General features: G+C 40.2%; 1 protein-coding gene across 1 annotated transcript in view; it reads left to right on the top strand.

Annotated features, from left to right (window-relative positions):
- Positions 1-26544, top strand: part of LOC124162126 (vascular endothelial growth factor receptor 1-like) — a 68403-nt gene extending 41859 nt beyond the window's left edge. Inside the window, exons 16-25 of the mRNA XM_046538538.1 lie at positions 376-526; positions 1364-1588; positions 2987-3134; positions 17789-17880; positions 19957-20135; positions 21610-21732; positions 21929-22058; positions 24469-24550; positions 25265-25370; positions 25624-26544. Coding sequence (XP_046394494.1) covers positions 376-526; positions 1364-1588; positions 2987-3134; positions 17789-17880; positions 19957-20135; positions 21610-21732; positions 21929-22058; positions 24469-24550; positions 25265-25370; positions 25624-25902 — 1515 coding nt within the window. The 3' untranslated portion in view covers positions 25903-26544. The remainder of the gene's footprint in view (positions 1-375; positions 527-1363; positions 1589-2986; positions 3135-17788; positions 17881-19956; positions 20136-21609; positions 21733-21928; positions 22059-24468; positions 24551-25264; positions 25371-25623) is intronic.
- Positions 26545-26748: the final 204 nt, after the last annotated feature.

The raw sequence follows: 26748 nt of genomic DNA, 5'->3' as shown, positions 1-26748 counted from the left end.
GGTTTATACTGTTCATTGTTGTAACCTTGTCGTCTGTAATGGATAGTGGGGCAGATAAGCCTGACTGATGCCACAGTCAATTCTTAACCTCGTGTACTCGTTGTATCCCTAGCAACATCATCTTTGATAACGTACAATGGTAAAGCATTCAGCTCTACAAATCTCTATTAAGTTGCCATGAGAATTAAGCATCCTGAATAGCTTAGTGCACCAGAATTGGCCAAGAAATCCAAAGGCATTTGGTTCTGTCCTTAAGGCAGATTAAATTTTTCTTGTGGCAATTTTTGTTACTTTAATTGCCTTTCATACTGCAGATTTTAAGTAACTATAGGGGCAATAATTTTTTTATAACATCGTGTTTTTTGTTTATTTCAGAAAAATGTAAATGCTTTAAGTGCTCTAGAGGTTGCAACATTTCATGAAGGAGCCCTCCTTACCATTGATCCAGATCTAGGCATAGATGAACAGGCAGAACTTTTACCATACAACCCGGATTTTGAATTCCCCAGGGAAAAGTTAAAATTTGGTAAGAATTATTATGAATTTCCCTTAATATGATCTAATGCAATTCATTCATTATAGATACTCCTATAATATCTTAGAACAGGAATGATCAACGCATTGGACCCTGCAACTTCAGAGGTTGTATCCCCTGAAGGCAGGCTATTTTGCACGCATTTCACAATTTTTTAAATCTGTTCATATTTTACATCCATGTAATATTGTTACCTATTTAATATGTAAATATATTCCACAGATTCGAATAAATTTGATGAGCATACAAATGGTGAAGGTAAAAGTTGATAATAAATATTATACTTGGCAAGTACTGTACACCTAGATAATACAAAAACAAGGGACCCAAAAAGTGGGGAACTCAATATTAACGCTATTTTTATTTAATTTACTGCATTTTTGTTCCCAAATCTCTTGCTATACTTAATAAAATCAGTATGTTAGAAAGGATGAAGGCCCAAAGTTTCAATAGTTGGGATATTAGTCTTATGTCAGTGACTCTCGATCTATAGGTTTAGCATATTAGTATATTAATAATACTAATAATAATAATATTTTTTTATTTGTCCAGAGATCTGTAGGTTGTACACAAAATGCAAATATAGGACACATGAATTTAGATAAATAATCATTGTCAATCATCAATTTAGATATATTCTATTGCTTAATTTTTGGCTGTGTTAGGATTACTTCCGTGACGCATCCCTAAATATAGAGATTACAAAAAGTAGTAAGCACCCACTAATGTGACTTCAAAGTAAACATTTTTATCATAAATGATGGTCAATTCCTATGAAATTTCAAGGTGATTCACTATTCCTTGGTAAAATTGTCCTTTTTCTTTAAGGCAAGCAAGTGGGTAGTGGAGCGTTTGGACGAGTTGTGAAGGCAGAAGCAGAGGGAATTCGAGATGGTGAGAAATCTACAACAGTTGCTGTCAAGATGGTGAAAGCTCACTCACATATATCTCACCTGAAAGCCTTGATGACCGAGCTGAAAATATTAATCTACATTGGACATCATCTGAATGTCTTGAATGTTCTTGGTGCTTGTACTACCAACTTGATTAAAAGTGAGTTTTACTTTTTTACTATTTTGCATTTTAGTTAACTCTTCAACTTGGCATAAAGATTAATTTTCTTTGTGAATAATCCACATTAAAATAAAACCTTTCGATTTAAAAAAAATCATCATTCGTGTGATTTTAATCAATTTAGTAATTTTGACATTGTGTAATTACACCAAGTTGACCAAGGGCCCATTTTTTTCGGTAATATGAAATTGCTCATGCAGTAGAAGATCTATATTCTGTGACACTTGGGACTAGATGCATTCCGGATTAACAATATTTCCGTAAATAGATCAGTTCCCTGAATACAGGCAACACTGTTAAACTTTTTTTTCAGAATGTGCATTAGCATCAGAGGAAATGATGCATTGCTGAGTAAAGGGTCAAGTTATGAGAAAAAACCCATTCAAATTAATAAAATGTATGATTAATGACATGACTATAAGAAATTCAAAACATTTGAAAAAGTTTTTGAAGTAAAATCACCAAGGTTGATAAGTCATTAAAGTAACGTTGATGAGACCACCATTGAATGGAAGGAGAATGGCACATTTTTACAATCCAACTAGAAAATCAATATTTTGCTCCTCTATATTTTTCAACGTGCACCTGTCGCAAATTCCATGTCATTTGCACACCTACTTACGTAAAATTATCGGTACTTATCAAATCCCACTTACAGTACGTAACCATAAATAATAATCGATTGGGAATTTAAACTCATATATTTAATATTAGTAATCACAGCTAATCTTATAAGCACGTATTTTGGAAAAACTACTTGGCATTAACTTCATAAACAATCTTCAACTTGTCCACACATAAAGCTAGTTTGCATTACACCACTTCGAAAGCTATATTTTCAGTGATTCAACTTTATAAAAAGAAATTTTGATAAACTAAGGAAAACCTTCCCTTGTTTCGATCAGCTCATAGTTTAAATTTCCAGATTGTTGACCTTCTGCTGTAGTTGTGCAATGACATTGTTGAGAACTGTGATTCGCCTCTTGTTAACCTCTTTCTCCCTTCCCCATGACCAAGCTATGTGACCTTCACGACCAATGGTCTTTTCTGTTTTTTACTCTTCCACCTTTCCCCACCCCTTGCCTGACGTGACCCTCCTTACCTTCCTCCTGGGGCATATCTAGTCGTATAGAGAAAAATTAATTCTGTGCCTTAAAAATAGATGCTCATGTGCTGCAACCATGATCGGTTGAGTGCCATAAGTATAGTGTGGAAAAATCCACCATTGTATTATTTTAATATATGGATGTTAAGTGTATTCACAAAATACAGCGTTATATTTGGAAATAAAAGTTTACAGGCATGTATGAATGGGAAATCTTTGGGCATCACATTTTCTTGTTGTTTTCTCTACCTTATAATATGAACAACATAAAGAGGAACTGCTTGTGATACTAGAATACTGCCGATACGGAAATCTTCACAGCTACCTTCAACGTCACAGAGAATCCTTCATCAATCAAGTTGACCCGAAAACAGATGCTATTGATTTTACGCTTGGACAATCTGGGAATCAGGAAGAGGAGTAAGTGGATGAACTCATTTCTTATGAAAATTTCTGTAATGACAATAATTCAATAAACCTAGCAAATAATCTTAGTTAAAACTGTCAATACATATCTTGATTGAATAATCAATTTTATTTTTCAATTGGTTATCTAGTGGTCTAATATATATTGATGTTTCAGGTTTTTCTGCTCCCTTAGGACGTATTAAAACCATCACCTTTAAATTATTGTTGAAAATTTGAAGTTTTTTCAATACCCTGTATAAAAAAAGGTTTATCCATACATGTTCTTAAGTATTGATATTGTCGCATCCCTAGGGCGACCAGGACCCTCAAAAACGGGATCGCGGACCGTCCGGGTTACAACCGGGGAAACTCGGGGAGAATCAGAAGCCAGACTTTCAAACTCATAACGGTTTTATTTGCCGTCACAGGTTAAAGTCCTCTCTCTCTCTCTCTGTCACTGGGAGGCTAGTGCTCTGCAGGGTGCGTTCCAACGTTAGGCCAAGACTGACAATTTGTGAGCAGAAGGCTCTCCCTTTTATACGCGGAGCACATCCTGTTTTGCACCATCCTCGGTCTTGCAATCACGTCAACCGCTAACCGCAGCGCTTCCTGTAGTCAGCGCACGTCCGCTCCGCGACGCGGGTGCGGTTGTGAAACATCCGCCCAAGTGTTTAGAGGACGCTGGGAGGTGACTTTGTGCTCGTCCTCCAGCTTGGGTGCCCTTGATCGTACGACAGTACCCGCAGGTGCAGGTGCACTGCGTGCGTCCGCACTCACGTCTGCACTCATGAGCCCGCATGAACGTGGGCACGGACACAACATCACCCCCTCCTTAAAGCTTCGACCTCCGGGCAAAGTGGCCAGATAGAGTTTGAGAGAGTTGACTAGAACCACAAAAATTATACAACAGGAAGTGTCATATAGCTGCTTGAGTCCACATTATTCACACAGAAATTCACAAAGCGAGTTCATACACGTAAAGGGTCTCACGATGACACTAGTGCCCAGCCTGCATATTCATTGTAATATAAGAATAAAACACAGAAGAGACTTATATGATGTTCTAGTAATACACATAATGAGTCCAACACTGACATAAAAAGCTGATTATAACATTTCCTACCAATTAACAAAAAATTCTGTACAATCTAGTCCTAAACACAATCACTATTCTGTAAAATCTAGTCCTAAACACAATCACTATTTCTTCACAAAGTCACGCATTGGCAGGTAATCCGGTTCTTTCATTTCACTGTAAATAGGTCTTGGGGTCACAACGGGAGGTCTTCTAGAGGGTATTGTCTCAATTGGTGGTGGTTTCAGAGCTATTGTTCTGGGACACACGGGTCATTTGAATGACGTGCACATGTTATTTTCCCTTGGCGTTGATGTTAATAAAGGGTCCATCTTTTGTTTCCTTCTCGTCAGTATTCGGTATGCAATGTATAATGTCCCTAATGCTGACACGATTGAGATGACTAGACTGCACACGGCAAAAGAAGGGTAAATTATGGTCACTGGGTTGATGGGTTTCCAGGCACTTTTCACACAGTCTTTCAGTACTTCACAGGTGGCAAAGTTCAGGGAATCATAGGGGGGTAAGGAAAGGGAGGGAATAGAAGCCCAAGGGGCAGGAATTAGTCTGCGGACAATTACGGATTCGGATGCGGACAGACACGGGTACTGGGGTCAAAACTCTGCATCACCTAACTGCAACACACAGTCACAGGGGAGATCCACTTTGAAGGCGCCCACATTTTCTGTAGCCCAATTTGAGCGATTCCTCGCCCACTCGCATTGAACCGTGGCTTTGGCAGGGGGGTTGGTTATGACGTAGGTCGTGGTGCTGATCTTGGTGACGACCATGTCACCGGATGGTACACATTCAATCGGGCAGACCGGTGTAAGTTTGGCTGCCGACCCCCCTTTCACCATGGTCTCTGCGCAGCGGACTGTAGTCAGCATCTCCCCCTAAGGGTCTCCCAGTAGGCACAATTCGTCCTTGTGTGGGTTGCAGTCCAGTACCTTCATCTGTATCCGCCGGGGTTCCGCTAAGATTGCGAAGTTCGTTGCTTGCATTTTTATTCCGCAGGTGTGCCCTTCCCTGGCGAAAGGTATTGGAAGAAAGGTATGTAATGCAGGTACAAAATGTTGTCTTTTCAACGGAAGTAAAAGAATCAAGTAGAGGTGACTAGGAGACAGTAAACAATCCATCATGCTAAGGATAAAATACCTGGATAGGTGTTTTATAGCCAATTCATACCCATCAAGCCCTATTTTTTGACTAATGAGAATTAATTTATCTCTTAAGTTATTAACGTCTATAGCCATGGGGTCTAGTCTCCGATGTTGACATGAACAGAGAATGTCAGCCTGTGTTCGAATAAGTGTCAATACTTCCAGAAGTTTTAGTCTGACATCCCCGTTCTCCGCGTTGAACTGATGAGAGGGTCTGACTGTGAGGGGAGCCATCTCCATGTCCCATTGTCCCCCCAGTTCCTTCAGGTCCCGCTCCATGTTGTACGCTTCTTGCTCCGTGATTACCATCCGTCCTGTGTGCCGCCTCTCCGGCAGAGCATAGGAGGTTGTGAAGGCCGTACCGTCTTTGGATAGATGCGACTCACCGAAGGTGTTCGCCCAGTTGTTCCAATCCCAATTAGATACCGCCCTCCGCAAGATCTCCTTTGACTCCCCACATGACTCATTACACGTTTCCTCCAAATATTGATACATTAGAGTTAAATCTTTTCCGGGCTGATAAGGAATTTTGAATATCAAAGGGATGGTTGTTTCGTAGAGCGTGACGTTCGGCAACTGCCGGAACAAGGCTCCAGCTGTCATATCCACCGGAACTTCCTTTGTGCCCTCCGTCCGGATTACTCTGCCAATGACTAATAGTAGTAAATTATATAGATGTAACTTCATTGTCTTCGTCTGTCATATTTTCCTTCCACTCCGCGAGTGCGACAGCGGCTTCCACTTCAGAGAGCTTCAAGGAAAGGAAAAAGAAAGTGGTTGATCAGGCCACTCCTTTAATACCTCGTATTAATGCTAAAATTCACTTAACATACTTCTTCTTCTTCTTCCTTCCAGGATTAGGCTACTAAGCCTGTTCCGGCTCCACATCACCATCTTTTCCTTGGTCTTCCTATACTTCTCTTGCCAAATGGTTGATATTCCATTGCTTGCTTTGGAATTCTTTCATTTGGCATTCGAAGTAAATGTTCTTTCCATCTATGTTTGTATTCTTTTAATTTGTCAGTGACCGCTTGGACACCCAGTTCATCTCTTATTTGAGTGTTTCTTATTTTATCCAATATTGTGCAACCTTTAACTGATCTTAAAAATTTCATTTCAGACGATTCTATCTGCCTTAATTCCTTCTTTTTTGTTACCCAACATTCTGATCCGTAGAGTACAGTAGGGACTGCCATCACTTTGTAAAATTTTATTTGTGTTTCTTTTCTTGTTTTGTTCTTTAGAGTTCTTCTGATAGTGCCACATATTCTCTGGAAAGTGTTAACCTTATTTATAATATCTTTTTCCTCGTCATATGTTATGTCGCATCCTAAGTACTGGAAGTGCGACACTTGCTCCAGGACTTGATCCTCAATAACAATTTTTGTTCTTATCGGGTTGCTTCCTAAAAATGCCATAGTCTTTGTTTTGTTTTTTGAAATTCTCAGGTTGTATAGCTTGCTCAACTCGTGTAGTCTGTGTACTGCCATCTGGAGTTTGTCCTCTTTATCTTGTATTATAACCTGATCGTCAGCAAACAGCATCGTATTTAAGTATTGAGATGGTCCTATTTCTATGCCTGGTGATACATTATTCTCTTTCCACATTCTTAGAACGTCATCTATGTATAGATTAAACAAGGTTGGGGATAGGCTGCAACCCTGTCTAACTCCTCGGTTAATGATAATTTCTTGGGTGATCAGTTTCCCTGTGTCAATTACAATTCTGGTGTCTCTGTATAGACTCTGGGAAGCTTTTATCAGATGTCTAGGAAACCCTCTTTTCTGCATAACTGACCATAACATTTCTCTATTTACACGATCGAATGCTTTTTCAAAATCTATGAATGCCAGATGCGTTTCCAGATTGAACTCTCTTCGTTTTTGAATTATTTGTTTTAAAGTAAAAACATCGTCGATGCAAGATCTTCCTTTCCTAAATCCAGCCTGTTCTTCTAATAAAATGGCATCAGAGATAGCTTGTAGTCTAGTATTTATTATTTTACTGTAAATTTTGTATGCAGTATTTAGTAGGCTTATACCTCTGTAATTCTCTGGATTATTTCTTTTTCCTTTTTTAAGCAATGAAACAACCTTCGCCACATTCCAATCCTTTGGGATTTCAAGCTTTTTCCAACACATGTTGTATAGATGGAGGATTCTTATTTGTAAGGATGTACCTCCATATTTTATCAGCTCTGATTCAATTCCATCTATGCCAGCAGCTTTCCTATTTTTTGTCTTATTCAGAGCACATTCTAGTTCTTTCAAATCAATAGGGTCTACTCCTATTGTTTCCTCTGGAGTGTTGATCGTATCATCTAATGTTGGATCATACCATAATCTCCTATAGTGTTCTATCCATTCTTCCTTCGGTATAACATTTAGTTGGGCAGTATCTTTCTCTGATTTGTTGAGTTGTTTCATCAGTTTATATGCCATTTCTTGCCTACCATGAATATCATCCTCTACTCCACTTATAAATCTATCCCATGATATCATATGTGCATTCCTTATTATTGCTTTCGTGCGGTTTCTGACCCTGTGATATTTTTCTTTCGTTTCCTCTGTTTTTCTCTGTAGGTATTCTCTGTACGCTTTGTTTTTATTTTCGATGGCCTGTGCTATTTCTTCGCTCCAGATTTTTAAACCTCTTTTCCGTTTCTTTTTATTTATGGTGCCCAAAACTTCATTAGCTATTTGTAAAATAGCTTTTTTAAGATTTTCCCATTCCTTATTGATGTCATGTTCTGGTTTTATCTGTTCGAGCAGTTGTGTAATCCTGTGTTGGTACAGTTTTCGAATACTACCCTCTTTCAAAAGGTATGTTTTGAAGATTTTCTTTGCTTGACATTGTTTCTTTTCCGTATTATGCTTCTTCCACCTTGCCCATAGTTGTATTTTTGCCTTAACAAGGAAATGATCGGTGCATATATTTGCTCCTCTATATACATGTGTATCAGTTATCCTCGAGGCTAATTTTCGGTTAACAATTATGTAATCAATTAGGGATCGGTGACCCCTGGCTGACCAGGTGAATTTATTGATATCTTTTTTCTTGAAAAATGTGTTCGTTACTTTTAATTCGTTGAAAGTTATAAATTCTCTTAATTTACTTCCATTTTGGTTCAGATGGTCTTCTCCATGTACTCCAATCAATTGTGGAATTGGCTCTTTCCCAATTCTAGCGTTAAGATCACCAGCTATTATTACGTAGTCCCTGTTATTTAACTTCCCTATTTCTTTTTGCAGTTGCTCATAGAAAATCTCCGTTTCTTCCTTTTTCCCATCTTCAGGTGCATATGTTCCAAGTATTGTTAAATAACCCCTATCAAATTTGAGTCGCACCGTTATTATTCTTTCGTTTATGAAAGTGTATTCCCTGATATTATTTTTCCATTTTTTGTCTATTAAAACACTCACTCCACAACGTGCTCTTTTATTCTGATCAACTCCACTGTATATCATTACGTAATCTTCCAAGTCTTTTGTCCCTTTGAGTTTCTTCTTTGTTTCAGTGATGACCGCCATATTCACTTTGTATTCTTTAAGGGTGTTGTTAAGTTCTAACTCGTGATTGCCTAAGCCTTGTACATTCCATGTGGCTATGTTTAATATATCCGTTATACCCGTATTCATGCCCTTACTTTTGCCTAGTCGTCATCTGTTGAATCCTAACCTATTCCGAGGCTCTCTGTGAAGCTTATGAGTTAAAGAAGGTTTTACATGGGCAGGTTACCGGCCTGTCGCACAACCCCCAACCTGGAGGACCAGTGGGCTACACTTAGTCAGTCCCCTACCCTTCGACCTGTCTGGCTTGGGTGGCCCTACCAGGAGCATACGCTCCCGCCAGCATAGCTCTCCGGGTCATTGGGGCACTCAAACCTCTCCACCACGATAAGGTGGTAGCCCTGGGAGAGGCTTAACATACTTAAGACTAAAAATTTTGACTCTTATTTTATCTCTAACTAATCTAAGTTGTCGACTTGGCCATTACCTAATTCTCTCTTTCAATCAGAGAGATGTCTCGAGACTCTTTTCAAGGCGGTCTTGTCCAACGCTCCTACCATCTTCCTTCTTTAAGTGTGAGCGTGTCGCCGGAAAAGAGCGCATTGAATTTTCTGTCCCATCTGTTTTTTCACCCTTTCGTTGGGTTCTGCGGTTTAGTGTTATGTTAGCTGGACGTGATAATTTTAAATGCGGAGTCTAAATTACCCATTTCTCATTTTAAAAATCCGTTAAGTTCTCAAATTCTGGTAAGGTTTCGGGTCGTCTTGGGTCTACCACGATGGTATCCAGCGTGGACCATATTGCTGGCAATACACGAGTCGTTTGGTCTTGTCCAACGCTCCTACCATCTTCCTTCTTTAGGAGTGAGCGAGTCGCCAGACAAGAGCGCATTGAATTTTCTTTCCCATCTGTTTTTCACCCATTCGTTGGGTTCCGTGGTTTAGTGTTATGTTAGCCCAGTTAGGCCACATACATCATCATACTAGTATACTGGTTAGTTCTCTTAATCCATGCTTGTCTCCCTTGTATCCGGATTTTCATGCAATGATGTTAGTCCATGCATCTAGATGCGGCTTATCCTGCAAGGGTTTTTGTACCCTATCTTACCTCTCCCTGATTTCGGGCCTTCTTGGCCATGAATAATTCTCTTCCGTCCTCCATTTTCACCAAGTAAGGCATTTATTGTTCGTGTTTGTATACACGGTAAGCAATTAAGGTAACCAAAACAGACATGAGGAGGCACCACACAAGACCAGTACTACCAATTTCTTCTCCATAATTTGTTCTCAACATGGGAACATTTGTATCAATTTCCCAATCTGGACGTGATAAATTTAAATGCAGAGTCTTAATTACCCATTTCTCATTTAAAAAATCCGTTAAGTTCTCAAATTCTGGAAAGGTTTCGGGTCGTCTTGGGTCTACCACGATGGTATCCAGCGTGGACCATATTGCTGGAAATACATGAGTCGTTTGGACTTGAGCGTTTCCGTCCTTGTTGCAAGGAAATGTGGCCGGTATCCATAGATTCCCGATATCCTGGCCTGGCATTGACACGGCAATACTAGCTCAAGGGCCCCTGGTCCTTCTAATGCGGTTTTGATCTCTTGTGATTTCTGACCAGAGTTTATTTTAATTGAGGGGGTGGATGGGTGATTACGTATTTCTCAAATGCAACTTCAGTTATGATGGTACTCTGACCCGGGTGACAGCGAAGAGTACATGCCTCGTTTAATTGTTTCGCTGTTGCTCCATTGAACATCGTTATAGCACATTGGGGACCATGCGAGGTGTCCCCATAGAATCTAGGTAAAAAATATAATTTGTCTTCGAATGGACGGCAGTCATGCATCGCTGGTCCTGAAAGTGTCCACAACCTTCCTCCATCTACTGCTGCATAGACTACATTGTACAAGATTACACAAGTTTCATTTTTCCAACCGAAAGGTGTGGCGCTAATTTCGTGCAACTTCCACTGGGCTCCCCTCCTTATCAGGGGGATGTTAAATCTAATTAATAACTCGCCTTCTCGTAACGTGCATTGGGCTATTTTCATTGTCATCAATTTGGTAACTTCTTTTTGTGCCAATTCGTAGCCTAAAGGGGTGAATTTGTTATTTAAAAAAGATAAGGAAAAAGATTATTTCGGCAATAATGTAATGCCTCGTTTTCTTTAATGGTATTCATTGACGTTGCTTGGGTGCCCATATTAGTGCCAACTAATCTAACGAGGGTGCGAAAGTTCTTAACTTCATCCTCAAAGTCTCATTGCATATTTAGAAATTTCGTATTCATCCCATGCTCGACTCGTGCGACGTGCTTTTCTAAGTCATCATATGATTTTTCCATTTCTTCGGAATAATTGCTTATATTCTGAGTTGCGTCTAGTAGATAGTTATGTTCCTTCTGCAATGCATTCCCGAATTGATAATTTCTTTTGATATGTGTCGATGTTTCGTTCTACTGATTTCAATTGCTTTTCGGTAGCAACCCCACTGCACCATCTAAATGCGTCACCTAAAAAATCTAATCCTCTTTTCTCTCGTTTGTTGCCAATCTTTAAATATTTCGGTGTTAAATTGAGATCCGTAAAGATAGTTTGTAGTTTGGTCATCGCGGTATCCAAAAAATTTATAGCACGGCAAATATCATCCCGATCTTCGCAATCACGTTCCTTTACTGTGAGTCTCGAACTTTCACGTCCCCATTTAACTTTATACAACCTGGGTAAGGATGCCTCATATGCCACTACGTCGGGTAATGGTGTCCAGTAAGTGCCTGCATTGATTTTCTTAACCATATGTATTTCGCTTCCCATACCAAAACAGATTATACCTCCCATCGTAGTTAAAGCCGTTAAGAGGGTCATTGTGGGCTACCTTTACTCACTGTTTGGTCCTTTCAGCTGTAAACCAATCAAACAAAGTCTCGTTTCAGATGTCCTGGCACTCGTGGATCTATTATGAGAAAATAGAAGAATTGAATTAAGTACCGTTGATCCGGGTATGCCTTCCATCCTCAGGATGTCGTCGAATTCCCGGCCCGTGGGGTCCTCACACTCCCACACGAAGGGTGTTGCTCGATGGAGAGGGAGAGCGTTGTTACCCGGAAATATTAATTGGCAGCTCCTTAGGTCAATCACTGCCCCCGCTCTCTGAAGGAAATCCAGCCCCAATTCAAGGGGTAAACCTGGATTCCACACAACGTGGCCCCATGGATTGAATCTTTGATTTCCCAGTTCTAAGGGAATTATTTCCATCGACTTCACCCTCCTATTCCCTGGGAGGATCCTTGGGTCCACCCATGTGTATTCACTACATGGCAGGCCCTTAATGTGATGGCTGAGTACCCCACATACTATCCCGGACACCGTCAGCGTGTCGGGAAAGGTGATCGATGGGCTGGGGTATCCTTCCGCAGTTGGCCATTCGGGGCAATCTCCAGGGGTGTGCCCTTTTTCCCTGCAAATTCCGCATCTTCCAAGATCAACCATTCTGAAATGAATTAGACTGCTTGATTTCCTTTTTTCCCACTTACCTTAGGTTGTATGGAGTCATCCGTGAGATGTGTACCACGTCCCTTTTGCCTTTCGCCTTCTCTATCTTGTAATTGACTGGTCCTTTCTTCTCAATAACCTTGAATGGACCCTGGTACTGCGGAAGAAGTTTCTCACTTTTCCCCACCTTCCTATTCGGCGCATATAATCTGATTAGATCTCCCGTGGAGAATTCTCTCTCCTTTCGCTGTGCATTGTATCTTGCTGCTTCCTTTTTCTGTCTCTGGGCTAACTTTTCTAGAGCTCTATTTCTTGCTTCTTCTGACCTTTCTCGGTCTTTCGTCCAGTCCGATTCTTCCCTATCTCCTAGCATTGCTTTGGGGGGCAATACTGCTTCCCTACCATGGACTAGGAAGTATGGAGTCTCGCCATACGTCGCTTGCCGTGTCGTATTGTAGGCAAATGTGACTTGAGGTAAAAACTCGTCCCAATCCTTTTGTTGTTCTCCCGTGAAAGCGCTTAACATCTCGGCTAGTGTTTTATTAAGCCTTTCTGTAAGGCCGTTTGTCTGGGGATGGTAGGCTGTCGTAAATGACCGTACTACTCCCATGCTCGTCAGCAGGGACTTGATACATGCTGACTGAAATACTTTTCCTCTATCTGTGAGGATTGTCTTTGGTGCCCCATGTCTGCAGATGATTTGCTCTAGCAGGAATTTAGCGACTTGTTCGGCTGTCCCGTTTGACAGAGCCTTGGTTTCGGCCCACCTCGTCGCGTAGTCCGTAGCAACGACTATCATCGTTTTTCCTCTCCCGCTACGTCTAAAAGGCCCCAACAGATCGACTCCGATTTTTTCGAATGGCCGACCCGGCGATATTGACTGTAAAAATCCCGCCGGTTTCTCGTGTGGCCCTTTTCTCACCTGGCAGTCTGGGCAGCCTCTTACGTATCTCAGTGCGTCATTTTTCATCCCTCTCCAATAATAACGCATTCTTAACTTGTCGTATGTTCGGGAAAATCCTAAGTGGCCTGACAGTGGGTCATCATGGCTCGCGTACATTACTTCCTGCTGAAGCTTTTTCGGGATCACTGTAAAGCACATTTTCTCTCTCGTCCCTCCATTTCTCTTTACTAGTACACCATCTTTTAAGGTAAAGAATCTGACGTTTTTTTAACATCATGTCGTCCACCTTATCTGGTTCTTCCAAGGCCTGGATCATAGGAGCTAACTCCTCGTCTTCTCTCTGTGCTTTACCTATTTCCTCGCCAAGTAATGAAAGTATAGCTATCTCTTACGGTCCTACTTCGTTTCCTTTTCCCAACAGGGACAACATAGGTATTCCGTCCGCCTCTACCGATTCTTCCTCATCGGGGCTTGAATTTGGATTTCGAGAAAGGCAATCAGCATCCTTATGCGTCCGTCCTGACTTGTATTGAACTACGCCATCTATTTCTTGTAGGCTTAAGCTCCATCTTGCCAACCTGCCCGAGGGATCTTTTATGCATTTTAACCAGCATAGGGTGTGATGGTCAGTCACTATCTTTACCTTCTGTCCCCATACATACGGTCGGGAATGAGTTAGCGCCCATACGGCGGCTAAACATTCCTTTTCCGTTATGGGATAGTTCTGTTCAGCTCTGGACAGAGTTCTCGAAGCCTACGCCACAGGGAAAATGTCTTTCCCTTCTCCATGCAATAGGATCGCTCCCAGGCCAAAGCCTGAGGCATCCACGCGTAGTTCAATTGGGAGGTTTGGTGAGTAATGCCTTAGAACGGGCGCGGTCGTTAGGGCTGTCTTTAACTCCTGGTAAGCCTTTTCTTCTTTCTCGGACCACTTGAATTTTGTGTCCCTCTTTGTGAGTAGGTGAAGGGGCCTAGCTATTTTAGAGAAATCTGTAACGAATTTTCTGTAGAAATTACAAAGAACTAAAAAGCTTTGTACGTCTTTCACTTTTTTCGGATGTGGGAATTCTTGAACCGCCTTTATTTTTCCTTCGTCCGGCTTTATCCCTTCCCCACTGACTGTGTGGCCAAGTATGTTGGTTGTGGTCATCCCAAAATGACATTTCGACGGCTTTAAACTAAGCCCCGCTTCCCGTAATCTCTGAAAAACCAAACGTGTATTTTCTAATAACTCTTCATACGTTTTTCCATATACCAAAATATCATCTAAGTATACCAATGCCTTATTCCATTTAAGACCCGCCAGAACGGTATCTGCCAACCACTGAAAACTCATAGGAGCCTATGTCAATCCAAAGCTTAGTACATTAAATTCATAAAGGCTATCTGGAGTGATGAAAGCTGTTTTTGGCTTGTCTTCCTCCTTCATTGCTATTTGCCAATATCCACTAAAAATGTCCAAACTGGTTAAGTATTTTGTCTCACCCAGATAGCTTAAAAAGTCGTCTATGACTGGCAATGGGTAACTATCTTTTCTGGTGACGGCATTCAGTTTACGGTAATCGACACAAAAACGCCATCCGCCGTCATTCTTCTTCACAAGAACGACGGGGGATGCCCATGGAGAATTTGATGGTCTAATTACGCCTAATTTTAACATTTCATCCACCTGTTCTCTAATAATTCCTTTTTATTTATGCGAAACACGGTACGGCGGTTGGTGAATAGGCGTGTCATTTTCTAAGGGGATTGTGTGCTCCACTAAGTGCGTCTTTCCCAATCTATCGGGTGTCAAAGCAAACACATCATCAAATTCCTTTATTAACTCGTTCATTTCCTGTCTCTGTTTCCATGTCAGCTGAGGGATTATTTCTAGTCTCGCACGGTCAGCTTCTCTAAAATCTATGAAATTCTGAGGAATTTCTTCCGTATGATCACTCCCGATGCTCTTAGTATTACCCCATCTACCTAGAGTCTTTTAATACGGCCTTTGGTATGAAGCGGTGTTTACGCAGAGCAGCTATGATTTTATCATCTACTACTTCCACCTTCTCTAAAGTCACTCCTTGCCCATTTAAACGTTCTGCCACTATTATCTTATCTGTACCGCCGCGCCGCTGCGCGGTCCTTTCACCGGAATTTTCACCGTGGATCTCGGCGGAATTCGGACATCATCTTCTGCCGTCACTTTCTCAGGTCCCCATCGACCTCTTCTTCTTCCACATCTCTATTTGCCAAATATCTATGCACTATATCCTTTAATACCGGATTCATGTCTTCCATAAAGGATTCTACAAGCGCTCTAACATTTTCAGACATTTCCTTACCAATTGGAATGACGACCTCTTGCTCGGGTTGCGCGAACCTGGCAAACATCCTCTTAAAATCTATTACGGCCTTATAGTGAACGAAAAAGTCTGTTCCCAATAGCACAGACCATGCAAAGTTCTCAATAACACTGATTGTTACATCAAATTGTTTTCCACCTAAGTCGATTTCTAATTTTATTCGACCCGAGCTTCTCAAGCATTGGCCGTTAGCCGCTCTAAGTACACGCTTTTCGGGTTCCACTTTTGATCCTTCCACTAATTCACTGCATATTAAGCTAACACACGAGCCGGTATCCAGAACGATGGGAGTGTACTTACCACTCAGTTTCCCTGCTATACGAAGGAGGTCGTCATCTATCGCCCTGCCCGCGGACGTACCTCCTACTGCGCGCGCGGGCTGCCATTTGGTGGCCTCTCCCATCTCTGGTTGGTGTTCCAGGTCTGGAACCTTCCTTGACCAGTCCTTGGGGTCCGTGAGGGACACTGTGCAGCCCGCTGCCCGTAACCCTGGCAAGTGTAGCATCTCGGCTTGTTCTTCGGACACGCGGCAGCCACATGCCCTGTCTCTCTGCATTGGTAGCAGATGGGCTTACCTTCCCTGGTTCTGGATGCTTGGGAGAACGGTGAGGGACCCCCGTATTCCGGCCTCGGATCTCCTTGCCTTCTCCTGGGTTGTCCCGCTTCCCTTGGGGGATGCTCACTCCTATATTTGAGCTGGCGGACTTCAGCACGTAATCTTTCCAACGCTTGCTCCATCCGTCGGTCTGAGGCCTCCCTCGTCTCCTTGGGGATCATTGTTGGCGACCTCTTTTCCCTCACTGCGTCAGCTAGGCAAGTCGCTTCTTCCTCTAATCTAATGTAACCTAGGAGTCCTCCTATGGTGCGCGGTTCTCTGGGTACTATGTTCATCAGTAATAGGGGCCTTAAACATTTTATTATGTTCCGCACCATTTCGGCCTCAGACGTGTGGGTCTACCTCCTTACATAATGCTTTCGTGTCGTAAAAATACCCCTGTTGATTCGAAGGGCCCTTGCTTACGCTCTCTTAATCTTTTTTCCTTTAACTCGTCAGAAAAAGTGCCTTTGAATGCGGCCTTAAAAGCCCTCGTTGGGTGTTCACATTCTCCGTGAACTACGCCCGTTTCACTGTCATACCCGTCGAGTGCTTGCAGCCAACGTGCTGCCGTTCCTTCTAAAAAACAGGAAAGAGTTTTACTTTTGTATTGTCATCCCAGCCGTTTGCTATGGCTATTTTACTGAAATGACTTACATAATGGCACGGATCTTCCCCTCGAGGCCTCTAAATTTTGACGGCGTTAGATTGAGTAGGGTTCCTCTCACGTTTCGCACATCCTCGTGCCTACACGTCGTGATAGCCTCACTACCTTCCCTGCTCGCTCCGTCGGCACTTGCCGGAGTTTCTGATCTTGGGCCACTATTCGGGGAAGCCATTTCTTCTACTTCCTCTACGTCCTCAGAATCGTCTCCGGCATCACCGTCGGTCCTTATCTATACCCGGCGCCTCCACCAAATGTCGCATCCCTAGGGCGACCACGACCCTCAAAAACGGGATCGCGGGTCCGGGTTACAACCGGGGAAACTCGGGGAGAATCATAAGCCAGACTTTCAAACTCATAACGGTTTTATTTGCCGTCACAGGTTAAAGTCCCCTCTCTCTCTCTGTCACTGGGAGGCTAGTGCTCTGCAGGGTGCGTTCCAACGTTAGGCCAAGACTGACAATTTGTGAGCAGAAGGCTCTCCCTTTTATACGCGGAACGCATCCTGTTTTGCACCATCCTCGGTCTTGCAATCATGTCAACCGCTAACCGCAGCGCTTCCTGTAGTCAGCGCACGTCCGCTCCGCGACGCGGGTGCGGTTGTGAAATATCCGCCCAAGTGTTTAGAGGACGCTGGGAGGAGACTTTGTGCTCGTCCTCCAGCTCGGGTGCCCTTGATCGTACGACAGTACCCGCAGGTGCAGGCGTGCTGCGTGCGTCTGCACTCGCATCTGCACTCATGAGCCAGCATGAACGCGGCCACAGACACAACAATATCTAAACAGTGACTCTTTGTTTTCAGGAATAGAAGCCAAAATAATTCTAATATCTCTGTCGAAATAGGTTATTTAATGGTTCATTATAAACAATAATTATGAAGTTTATTAGTAATAATAATTTGTCTTTTTCCAGAATATCCCTCAACCCTTCAGGAGAGAATGCCAAGGAATCTGAAGCTGGCTGGGACAATTCCATGGGCCAAGTTCAGAGTACAGACACAGCAGGTAGTTAATAATTTAGATTTGTACAAACTAACTATTTGCTTACAGGTGGTTATACATTCAATAAAACTACCTTAGGATGGAAAGCACAAAGCACGATTCTTTTAAGAAATGAATGATATATGCATCAGGAAAGTTTAATTCCTTTAATACAGGGGTGTTCAGCCTTTATTAATAATGCAAGGGCCAAAAATCAATTTCACATCATCCGAAGGGCCACAATGCTCCATGTCACTTTACCGCATCAATGAAAGTAAAAAAAAACAAACATAATTTCAAAGTGAAATAATCTTTTTCGGTTAAAAAGTTCATTCTATCAATACGATTTTTGACATTTTTTATTTTTCACAAGTGTGCGTCAATATATATTTTATAATGTGTGGTGTGATACAATATTTTCTTTAGCTTCTAGGTGCCTAATTATAAATTGTGCAGCGACATAGCCCAAAAGTTTATATTTAACCCTTTCACTGCTGTTCAATATCCGAAAACCATCTCCTCACATGCTGCAAAAATGTTAAAATGTGTTTTGTTGGGCCATGGAGCATGTACTTCCAGGATGGGCGTGGTACACCCTCCGTGGGGTTGCAAATCCGGGACCCTTTCCTCGATGAGATCACCCTCGCTGGCCGGTCTCTTGGACCCTCCAAGCAGGGGGCCTCCCTCCCGAAAGTGACTGCAATTTGAAAATCAACCGATCAATTAGATCATCAACTAATGATCGTTTGCATCGCACTCCTGCCAATAAGTACATATTTGAACTGAGTTTGAAGCGAAGAAAAATGACAATTTTATTAACTTTGCTGAAAACGTGGCTGCAAACCACCGGAAAATGGCCATTTTAGCAAAGATAACAAAATCATTACTTCTCATTGCAGATACACGGTTCAAAGACGTACTTGATTGCCTGATTGGCAGGAGTGCGATTGTAAACAATCATTTTTTGATGATCGCATTGATTGATAGATTTCCAAAATGCAGTCAGAGTGGTCACTTTTGGGGAGGGAGGCCCCCTGCTCAGAAGGTCGAAAAGAGTGGCCAGCGAGGGTGAGCTCGTTGAGGAAAGGGTCGCGGATTAGGGACACTTCGAAGTGCATGGCAGGGAGGAAGAAAAAGTACATTCACAGCAGTCTGCCATGCGAACGTACCAGGTACGCTCACAGCAGTGAAAGGGTTAAGAGTGCTTTGTAAACATTTTATGATTTGCGATATTACCAATTCTTGTCCTCCAATTTGGTTTGTGTTCAACTTCATTATTTAACCCACCTTAATATAGGGATAGAGTAATAGTGAATTCTGGGGAAAATAGAGGCTAAGTGCAGATCATAGGCCAACAGCAGCTAGCCATCATCATTCCTTAGGTAAAAGTAATAACATGTTTTTTTTATCTGATGGAGACATAAACAAGGAATCTCAAGGATACACACATAGTCAGAGGAGACAGGGTCAGATAATGTGTGAGCTAGTTAATGAAATGCAGGAAAGTTTGCCCATTCCTTTGCAAATTAATTCTGATTAATTAATTATTATGTGAGAAAATATTGCTGCCAATTATCTCTAATCTGAGAATTGAGGAACAAAGGATATGCTTAATTTTAAACCCATTTTCAAATTTCACTATTCAAAAAGGTGAAATGCTGCACCAAACCTTGGCAAATATCTGACATTATGGTGCTTGTATTTCGAACTTCATGTTTGTGGCCTTGAATATAACAGAACAGAAGAGATACGTAGTTTTCCGCGGCGTTGTCTAGATGATGTCTCCATGTTCCTGGGTTTCACCGCGTGGATTTTCTTTGTGACGACAGTTTCGACCTGAAGACGCCGGTTGGAATACCGGCGAAACTGTCGTCACAAAGAAAATCCACGCGGTGAAACCCAGGAACATGGAGACATCATCCAGAACAGAAGAGAAATTCCAATTCTTGAAGAGCGGGATTGGTACCACTCTATCCTCAGAGATACTTTTTTGACCGATAGTAACTACTGCCCTCATTACATACTCCCCTAAGATGAATATGCTACTGAAACTACTCTAATGATGGTACATGTCACACGATTTACTTTGTATTTCCTCAGGAGAAAATTCAATGTCAATGGTGGATAGTGCTGGAAGCAATTCAAACTTGGATCAACGAATAACAATTGTTTATAAGTCTGACTTCAAGGGAAAACCAGCTAGTCCTTTATGCACTAAGGATCTTTTCTGCTGGGCCTACCAGATAGCCATGGGGATGGAGTACTTATCAAGTCTCAAGGTGGGTACCGGAAGACTACAAAATTTATCATTTTACACAATTAACCATAAAAATTTCATCAAAGTAGATGATAGTACATATATGTTACTCTAATAATTTTTTTTACATAATAATAATTTTTACAATCCAAGTAATGATGAATACTTTCACTAATAGATTATTACAGTGACCATGAAAAATTGAAACATTCACTATGGGAGGTGGGTATATTTTGGTTCTCTTTCATCTTTTAAATGACTTCAGAATTTTGTTAGGAATATTTGTTTCTCAGCACGCTGCTGAGAGATTTTAAGTTGGTTAGCTAACTGAAAAGTTTAGCCTAAATCTGCAAATGTTAGCCAGTACAGCTTTGGCAGCCATTCAATATACCAATGTAGGGCAGAAATGCACTCTCAATCTTATTTCAACACATTTCGGTAATGCCAGTCTTTACTTGTGATAGTTATTTGAATTTTCTACTAAAAAGTAAAAGTATAAAATATTTGCTGTCCACTACCAACGGCTTCAAATTACAAAAGATATATCACAATTTGAATAAAACATTTGGGCTTCCAACCGGGTCAGATTAGGCTCCATGCTGATGATTTGAGGGATTAGTCTGCTAATTTCTCAGGGAATACATGCCTTGACAATTTTTGATCGTCTTAATAATGTCAGATTGGAAGAGGAAGTGCCACCTGATGGACTTTTTTCTCTCTTGAGAATCCATGGAAGAAAGTGCTTAGAAACCATTAACTCACTGTACTCCAAATTGCAAAAAAGCATGTGTAGAACCAAAGATCCAATTGAATTGAAGACTGAAGGGGTCAACAGCATTTGCTACGAACGCAGAGAGAGATATAAATTGGAGAAATAGGAAGAACCATCAAGACAAGACTCAAAGTACATGAGCCTTTCACCTGGCTAAGATAACCAGACAAGTTGCCAGTGGCCAAGCACAGTCTTCAACAAGGCCACTAAGTCCACTTGGACAAAACAAAGCTTCTGTGGCAGTTACTGGGATTTCCAGGAGTTGCTGGGATACCTTAGTGTAAGAAGCCATTGGCATCAAGTTGGAGGAGAACGGGATGAACCGAGATACTGTTTTCAACTCAGCTGTATGTGGAGAGCAATCGTGTGGCACTTTGAAAAGGACACAGAAATAATCCACCAATCAGCTGGAACCTCCTCTGCCAACCTGACCAATGTAAGACCATCAAAAATTGTCAAGGCACTCATTCCCTGAGGACGATTGTGGAGTAAGCTGTCGAAACATCGGCAAGGAGCCAAATCAGAACCATTTGAAAGCCCAAGAGTGTTTCATAAAACTTAATCACCAGGAAAACCTGAAGTCTTTCTGCCACAATTTGGTCATAAAATTATGAACGACTGTAACATTGTGTTGATCTCTCTTTTTTCTAATGTGATGTTATGCATATTAATTTGTTATATAAATATTAAACAATGAAATAATCACAAAGATATTTTCTTTCAGATTGTCCATGCAGATTTGGCTGCAAGAAATGTATTATTGGCTGATGACAATATAGTGAAAATTTGTGATTTTGGATTAGCTCGAAATCTATACAAGAATATGGACTACAAGAAACAAGGACAAGTATACTACATTTTACATCTATTTTGCAATGACATATTATATTGCTAGCATTAGGTGAATTTTTATCAATTAGGTACAATGTAATATACTGCTTCTAAGAAGTGTGAAGTACACTTGACGCGATTTTATGTTTATGATAGCACCATTATCACTCAGTTGGAAGTACCTATTTATTGTCTTTTTTTATTTTTTTAAGGATCCTTTACCAGTGAAATGGATGGCTATAGAATCAATTGAAGATAGAATTTTTTCAACAAAATCTGATGTGTGGTCTTTTGGTGTTGTGCTGTGGGAATTGTTTACTCTGGGAAAAACTCCCTATCCAGGTAAGCAGAGTCACGGGCATTGATAGTATCTAAGGGCACATTCATTGACTCAGAAGTGAAAACCCACTATTCTCAATGAGACAGAAGAGTCTACTCAGTTACTAATCCAGTATTGGCCCAACGTAGGCTCTTGATTGGCAAATGTAGACTACTGGTGGGGCCAACATCAGCTTTGATTGGGCCTTCATTGTCATGTAAAATTTGCCAATATTCAGCTAACAATATGTCTGATCTGATAGTAGGCCAATGTTGACACTAGGTCAACATTGGCCTACTATCAGCTCAATATTTTGCCTACAGTAGACGACTATTAACCAGTTATCAGCCCTGTTTTGCCAATGGTAGACAGCAATTGGCCCAACACTATGCCTATCTGACAGTGAGGGAGAAGAGCTTTTGCTTAAATGAAGGAGTTTCCTGCTTCAAATATTTAGATAAAATGGTGTAAAATGAGATTAGGGGAATAATAAAGGACTAAATACCAGCAGGAAATCATGTAGGAGGTTAAAGGTGGAATTTTAGAGAGGGTCTAGGCATAAGAGAGTAAAGGAATAAGGAGGGAATTAGAAATGGTGTGAGTTTTGGAGTTTGCATGGGAAAATTACAAGAATAAATAAAGGATTACATATATATAATGCAGAGCAGGATCAATTAATTGAAAGAGAAGACATTTTCAGATTTCCGAAAGCTTGGAGAAAAGAGTAGGCTGGCCATACAGAGATAATAGATGCAAGATTTCCCTTAAGTGCTGCATGATAATAGTTCTATCACTCAAGAAGGTATCTCACTATCCTCATAAAGGTATGGATACACTTGTGCTTATTATCTTACAGTATTGGTCCAAAATCCCCCTCACGGAGATAGAAAAAAATTAAAACCTGAAATACTCATAGTGGCAGTCAAAACACCACCATTTTTATTTCACAGTATATTGGAGCACATATTTACCTTCAATTAAAAATAAATGGATGAGTTAACTACTCTGGCTTTCAGTGATAATTCTGAAAATATGAAGTAATGTTTCTGAGCTAAAAAAATTGGTTAATTAACAAATGTTGACATTATTTTAGCTAACAAAGAAATGCAGGGGAATAAAAGACTACTATGGAAACCATATACAGGCGGTCCTCGACTTTCGTACACTCGACTTTCGTACAATTCGCACTTTCGTACATTCAAAATTGACACCTTTTACTCGACTTTCGTACGCTAAATTCGGACTTTCGGACGCTGGTCCGTAATTTTTTTAAAATTCCCGCCATGTTTATTGCGCATCCCAACATTCAATTGTTTCAAATTGCAGTATCGGCAGTATATGCGAACAATATGAACGTATATAATGAAGGAAATTGTTGGTAATTGACTCTGATTTAGGTGATTTATTTGGGAGAGAGACTGCCTGCTATAGGCTCCTTTATCAAGAGAAGAGGAAAGCCTTCATTGAAGATATTTTTCAAAAGAAGTTGACTAGACATCATCGAATAGCTTTCAATAAAACTAGTAAGACCTTCTTTTTAATTGTGTTTTTTCGTTTGAGTGCTGTTTAATTCATGTAAACCTTCAGCAACGATATTGCACGAAATATCACCCGAATTCCGTTTGTATTTTGTCTTTTTTGAATAACATGCGGAATATACGCGATCACGAATGTCACCTGCCAAATGTCGAATTTTGGTGTAAAAATTAGACGGTATCCAGAGTGCGGGTTCAACGAATACATTTTTTTTATGCTACTTGATATGTCCTTTTATTTATAGTGGACGTAATAAGTGGAATGTCAACTTAAACGCCAAGAGGAAGTTTCACTCGATAGCCAACGGAGTTCTTGTTTTTTAAACTTATATTTGCATTTTCTGCGTATTTTCGAAATAAATTAGATGATTTGAGGAGTTTTATTAACATATTATTAAAATTAAGTCAATTGAAATGAATTCCGTGAAAAAAAAGGTTTTAGTACGTAAATTCCGCTCTTTTGGAACGTAACCCCTAATTAGTATGGAAGTCAATGGTTCGACTTTCGTACAATTCGACTTTCGTACAAGTTTTCGGGAACGCATTGTGTACGAAAGTCGGGGACCGCCTGTACTTGGATAGACAAGTGGTCAACATTTCATTGTAATATGTACATATATTGCGTGGTTCCTTAGCTATGAATTTTTACCTTGTGCCCTGCACTGTGGAATGTGAATCCCACTACCACCACACTACCACTTATGAACAAACATCTCAAACTTTGACCCCTTATATGTATCTTGAAAACTATGAGAGCAAGAGAGGAAATATTTTACGTGGGTCAGTGACAAGAATTTCATTAAAATCGGAGGTGGTGGGAGTTATTTAGAAAATTTTCTGGTCCACCCCCGGAAGACTATTGCTGTGAAAATAAAATTATGCTAAAAATGTTTTTCAGGTTTTGAGGTGAATGAAACATTTTTGAAGAAGCTCATACAAGGATATAGATTGGAAAAACCCCAGTACAGCACCCATGATATGTGAGTATCAAGAGCTATATAGCATTATTTCAAGCACCTTCATATTCATTCCATTGCAAGCTGCAGTACTACAACTTCAGTTTGCAATTTGTTTATATTAATTATTATGACCTATTAATCCTACTTATAGGTGCAAATATTAAATGAACCCTGTACTTCAGTAGTTATCCCTTAAAAATACAATATTTCAATACAAATGTAAATGGTTTTCTGTGGTACCATTGCTCCAGCAAGAATCAGTTAACCTCGAAGATTACTCGAGGCTTACATTGACACATCATGCTTTATCTGAAAGCAATGTTCAACTAGATTTATAATGAAGTGAAATAAATCATACTATGGGGGAAACACTGTTTACATTTAAAATATCATATGCTCTGTATCAGAATTTTTTTGTTTTTGCAAATTGGTAATTCTCCTAACGGTTGTGCACATGTTCAAGAAACCTTTAAAAATCCAAACTTTCAGTATCACTTGATTTTGTGGAAAACTCACAAAAGCTGCAAGAAATACCAATAAATATCATCAAATTTTAGTTCAAGAAAGCACTGCCAGATAGCATCATATGGTAGAGTTTGACAGTAGCATTAAAATAAATCATTTGCTGAACATTATCAAAAATTGGTTCAAAAATATTTCTTTTTTTATTTTGAATTCTATTCTTGTGATTTCTTTAATTGCTTAGTATAATTGATATCCCTTTGGTAATGCTAGGTACCGTGTGATGTTGGGCTGCTGGAAAGAGAAACCTTTTAATAGACCTAATTTCACTGATCTGGTTCATAGAATTGGTGAAGTTTTGGATGATGAGACCAAGAAGGTGATTATGAATATTAATCTCACTTTTTGTCACTTTTATATCTGTCTCTCACAATGACTAGTGTGATGATTTTGGTAATTTATTTTACTTTTTGTGTATGCTTCATCTATGACATAGAAACTAATCTAGAAGTATTTTTCTGTTAATCACTGGAATTTTGTGTTTTGTTTACAATGATTTAATTTAAAAGCATTCCAGTTATATTATGGATGATGATGAAAAGTGATTTTTTTCTCTGATCCTTGTGATACAGCGTTATATGGAGCTGAATGTGCCTTATGTGAATGAGAATGCTCTCCTGGGAAACTGTCCCAACAACTACATAGCTATGTTGCAAAGGGGGAACTCAGTGTACGTTGAACCTGGACCTGGGCTTTCTGATCAGCCATACGTGAACATAAATCCAGGAGAATGCACAGCAATGAAAGCAATTCGGAAGAATATTGAAGAAAGTGATGAAGAACAAAAAATGTTAGAAGATGATGAACTATATTTGCCAATGACAAAATCTTTTTCAGAAAGTAAAAAGTAACATCAACAAGACTAATATAAGGTTGTTAAAAATATCACTTTTCATAATGGAAGAACTATCTGAACATCTGAGATAACGATGATTATTTTTTTTAGAGTGTACAGATGATTCTCTTAATACCATAAAAATTTCCTCAAGTGAAGAAGTATAAACATTTTTTGCACTGATTTCATGTGTCTTCTTATATAGTGCTAGTGATGCATGATTGACAACGATAGATTGTGAGGTGCTAGTTTTCACCTAAGTGTGTGTGAAACAAGAAGGAAAATAAATTATGAACTACACAGAATTACCTCCTTCAAAGACTTAAAAAGCAATAAATCAGTTTTTGTTTATCAGTAGGTAGGATGTTTTTACTTTTTTTGTATAACTTTATTACTTTTGCATAAAAATTTATGATAACAGTATGAATTACCATTTTACTAACACAAAATTGTATCTCAATATTGGACGCCAGACAATGAGCAGACTGTGAGTGAAAAATATTTCCCAACAAATGAAGTTCTACCACAATACTCTGTGAAAGTGAAAATTGTTTTTTTTTATAGTGAAATATTATTAGTTTGTCATTGCAAGAGAGGATTTAACACATAATGCTGTTGAGGATGCCTTGATGATGAAAAGTGATTTTGATGAAAGTGATTTCAATGCCTTTTAATGAGGATTTAACACACATGCTGTAATATTTAGGTACTTCATCAACCACATTCCCCTGAGACCTTTGCCAGAGGAAATGCCATTGATCTCATTTTCATTTCTTCTATACACCTTTTCTTTCTACTTTCGATCGTTCTTCCCCAAAATGTATCCTTCATTCATTTCCCCACCCTCTTCATGACAATTGTG

This window comes from Ischnura elegans, chromosome 7, assembly GCF_921293095.1.
Source record: "Ischnura elegans chromosome 7, ioIscEleg1.1, whole genome shotgun sequence".
NCBI lineage: Eukaryota > Metazoa > Arthropoda > Insecta > Odonata > Coenagrionidae > Ischnura > Ischnura elegans.
The sequence above is the reverse complement of the archived record's forward strand: the minus strand, read 5'-3'. Positions and strand labels throughout refer to the sequence as shown.